The sequence below is a fragment of the Plasmopara halstedii genome, assembly GCF_900000015.1.
Source record: "Plasmopara halstedii genome assembly, contig: Scaffold_350, whole genome shotgun sequence".
NCBI classification, from domain to species: domain Eukaryota; phylum Oomycota; class Peronosporomycetes; order Peronosporales; family Peronosporaceae; genus Plasmopara; species Plasmopara halstedii.
This window is the reverse complement of record NW_020187271.1, coordinates 11,339-14,075: the sequence shown is the minus strand read 5'-3', so window position 1 is coordinate 14,075 and position 2,737 is coordinate 11,339. Positions and strand designations below refer to the sequence as shown.

At 41.8% G+C, this 2,737-nt stretch overlaps 1 protein-coding gene across 1 annotated transcript; it reads right to left on the bottom strand.

Annotated features, from left to right (window-relative positions):
* Positions 1 to 947: 947 nt before the first annotated feature.
* Positions 948 to 1,252, bottom strand: PHALS_09052 (uncharacterized protein; the record flags this gene model as incomplete). Its single annotated transcript, XM_024724485.1, has 2 exons — positions 948 to 1,141; positions 1,210 to 1,252. The coding sequence occupies 2 exons, from the start codon at positions 1,250 to 1,252 to the stop codon at positions 948 to 950; spliced, it is 237 nt and encodes a 78-aa protein (XP_024575356.1).
* Between the last annotated feature and the right edge of the window lie 1,485 nt (positions 1,253 to 2,737).

The following is a 2,737-nucleotide window of genomic DNA, read 5'->3' as shown; positions in this document are numbered from 1 at the left end:
CCACTCAGCTCCTGGATATTGTGCAAGAAATTGCATTCGCATCAGGGTTACAACTAAACATTAATACGACGTGCATCATACCATTTACGCATATCTTTCATTGTCGATTACAGTCTTTTATTTGTTTGTGTCTGAAGTGGCAAGAATACGTGCTTCAACGGATCACAAAGTTCTACAGCGGTCGGATGCCATCAGGAGAGGTTTTGGGTGCGAAGGTGAAAACCAATCAGCGATTTTGTATTGAACTCAGGAAATCATGGAAAGTAATCACCGCGAAGTCTATTCCATCAACTTTATTTAATTTTTCAAAGTCATTATCCAAAACTTCGCTCGCTCGAAAGATAGGGATAGTGACTCTGCTGCTGCAGACAATTTGCAAAAAGATGTCTTTATACAAGTGTTTTTCGAATAGTAATTTTGGTTTGGCGCCTGCCAATGCCTGTATTCAAGCTATGCACCTCACGTCGGTAAGATATAAACTTGTCTCGACGCATAAATCAAACGTTTTTTTTTCGCTGGATCACTTTGAAAACATTACCATCTTACATGAACGATGGTCCTCCTTGGGTTTTGGCGTCATTTCCTTTCGCAGATGAGGATAAACATTGTTATAGACCCCTGACTATCGAAGAATTACCACACACGTATCAGCGAGAGTGCATACTGATCACGGTCTCACATACTGGCCAAAGTCAGGAAAATGGCTATTAACTTTCCTTTGAATTGTCTTCAAGACTTTGTGGATCATTATGGTATCTTCGCAACACACAAATATCGAATAGTCTTTCCACCTGACCTACTTCGAAGACACGTTTAACGTCTGGCACAAAATTTGACCTTTCTTCACATTGGCATGTAATTGCCATGATAATCTCAGTTAAAGTGGACGTGCCAGTAACGGATATAGTCTCGAACACAAGCTAGTCATCATCACATCTAATCTGTGACTATGTAAAACTTCTTTCATAGTCAAATTGATGCATCGCATCCAAAGCTGCTAAGAACAAGCTTCGGATTTCTGGCTTTGTCTCAACGTCGGATACATAGCAGTTTGATACCGTTTGGATCGTCATGTAAACCAAGTACGTGCACTTCTCACGCTCCGTCTGTATCACAAGATATTGGTATGTTGATTTAAATCCTGATAGAAAACAGAAGTCAATTCAAGCAGTATATGTATTCAGGAATGCACAAACGTTGACCAAACACCACTTTGCAAGCCCAAAAGCGTTTTTGGGCTTGCAAGTGGCATCACAACAATATAGATACTTTCTGCAGTCTATTTACAACTTCCTTTTTGAAGATCAAAATTGGTCTATGACTGTGCTCCCGATTTCTTTTCGTCTTCAACATTAGTCTATACAGCAATATGGCGCTTATATCTTCTATGAAATCTTCAATGTTGTGTGCTGTTGTGTACTTCGCGCATCTCATGTCCATCGAAACAAACAACTTTACACAATGGATGCATCGACTTCCAGATTTTGTACGCCGTCTCGCTATTGTATACGTAGTCGGCAGTTTTGATCAAATGCAGTTATGGACACACGCGAATGGTTAGTAATAACGTTGAACGACTTGAACGAAACGCTGTCTGTCCATGAATAATGTATCCTCGCTCATCATCCTTAAATTAAAGAAAAAAATGTTAAAGTGAAATACTTACCTCCGAATTCTGCTACCGCCAGATGTAAAAATTACTTTTCGCTGAAGTGACGTAATTGTGTCCGATAGATCCAGCACGCATTATCGCCAAAAGAGCAATATCTACACTGTTATCTATGAAATCTGTGAAGTCTTGCTGGAGAGCTATCGACAACTGGCTTGTGTTGAACTGTTTCAGGTACACAGGAGTCACACGCCACCGCTAACCAACGAACAGTGGCTTGGATAGATGATACGGATAGTGGAAAGATGTATTGGCGTAATGAGCTTAAGTTAAAATACTCACCGTAGCAGCTTCATAAAAGCCATACCACTAGAGTACTCTTAACATTTGCGCTTTCGTCTACTAAAGCGGGGCTGCCGTAGCTAAGCACTTAGCTAACTTTAGGTCACCGACCTTTCGTTCTTTACAAGAACCCAGTATGAGTTAGCGAATCGCAATTTGCTTACTCCAAAAGTGATTATTGCCTTGCCAAGGCTAATTGACTCTTCGATTTAAATTCAAAATTGATTACCCCAATTTTAAAATTTTAGATTTTCCTAAATATACTAAATATATAGGAAATTCTTAATACATGCATAACTACTGGCTACCTAGCCACAAACCGTATTCTTGTTTGGGTGTGGTCACACCATGCACATCTCGTGTGACACACACCCCTTTTATCAGGGTTCATGTTAATCCGTTACACCCTCCCCCACTGTCATTGAGATCATTTACAGTTCCAATCAATTATTACCTCAGCAAGGCTCGCGACTCCGTTAGACACTGCAACTCAATTGTTGGAATTTAAAAACTTCCTTGCTCAACGAGCCCTGTGGCCACGGCACGAAAAGCACTATGTTTGCTGGTTCTGACAGCGAGCACGGGCAGAGCCCAACGTCGTCCCCCGCACGCAGTGCGATGCTGAACCGTGCGTCCGCGTCAACGAAAGATGTATATCTTAGGCTCGATAAGCACAAACGTCGTCCGCGCATACTTTCAGTGCCGAGTGGCCTCGTTGAGGATGTGGTCGACTATGAGTCTGACACTTCTTTTTCTGCATGGGATGACGAGGAGGCGAGGTGCACG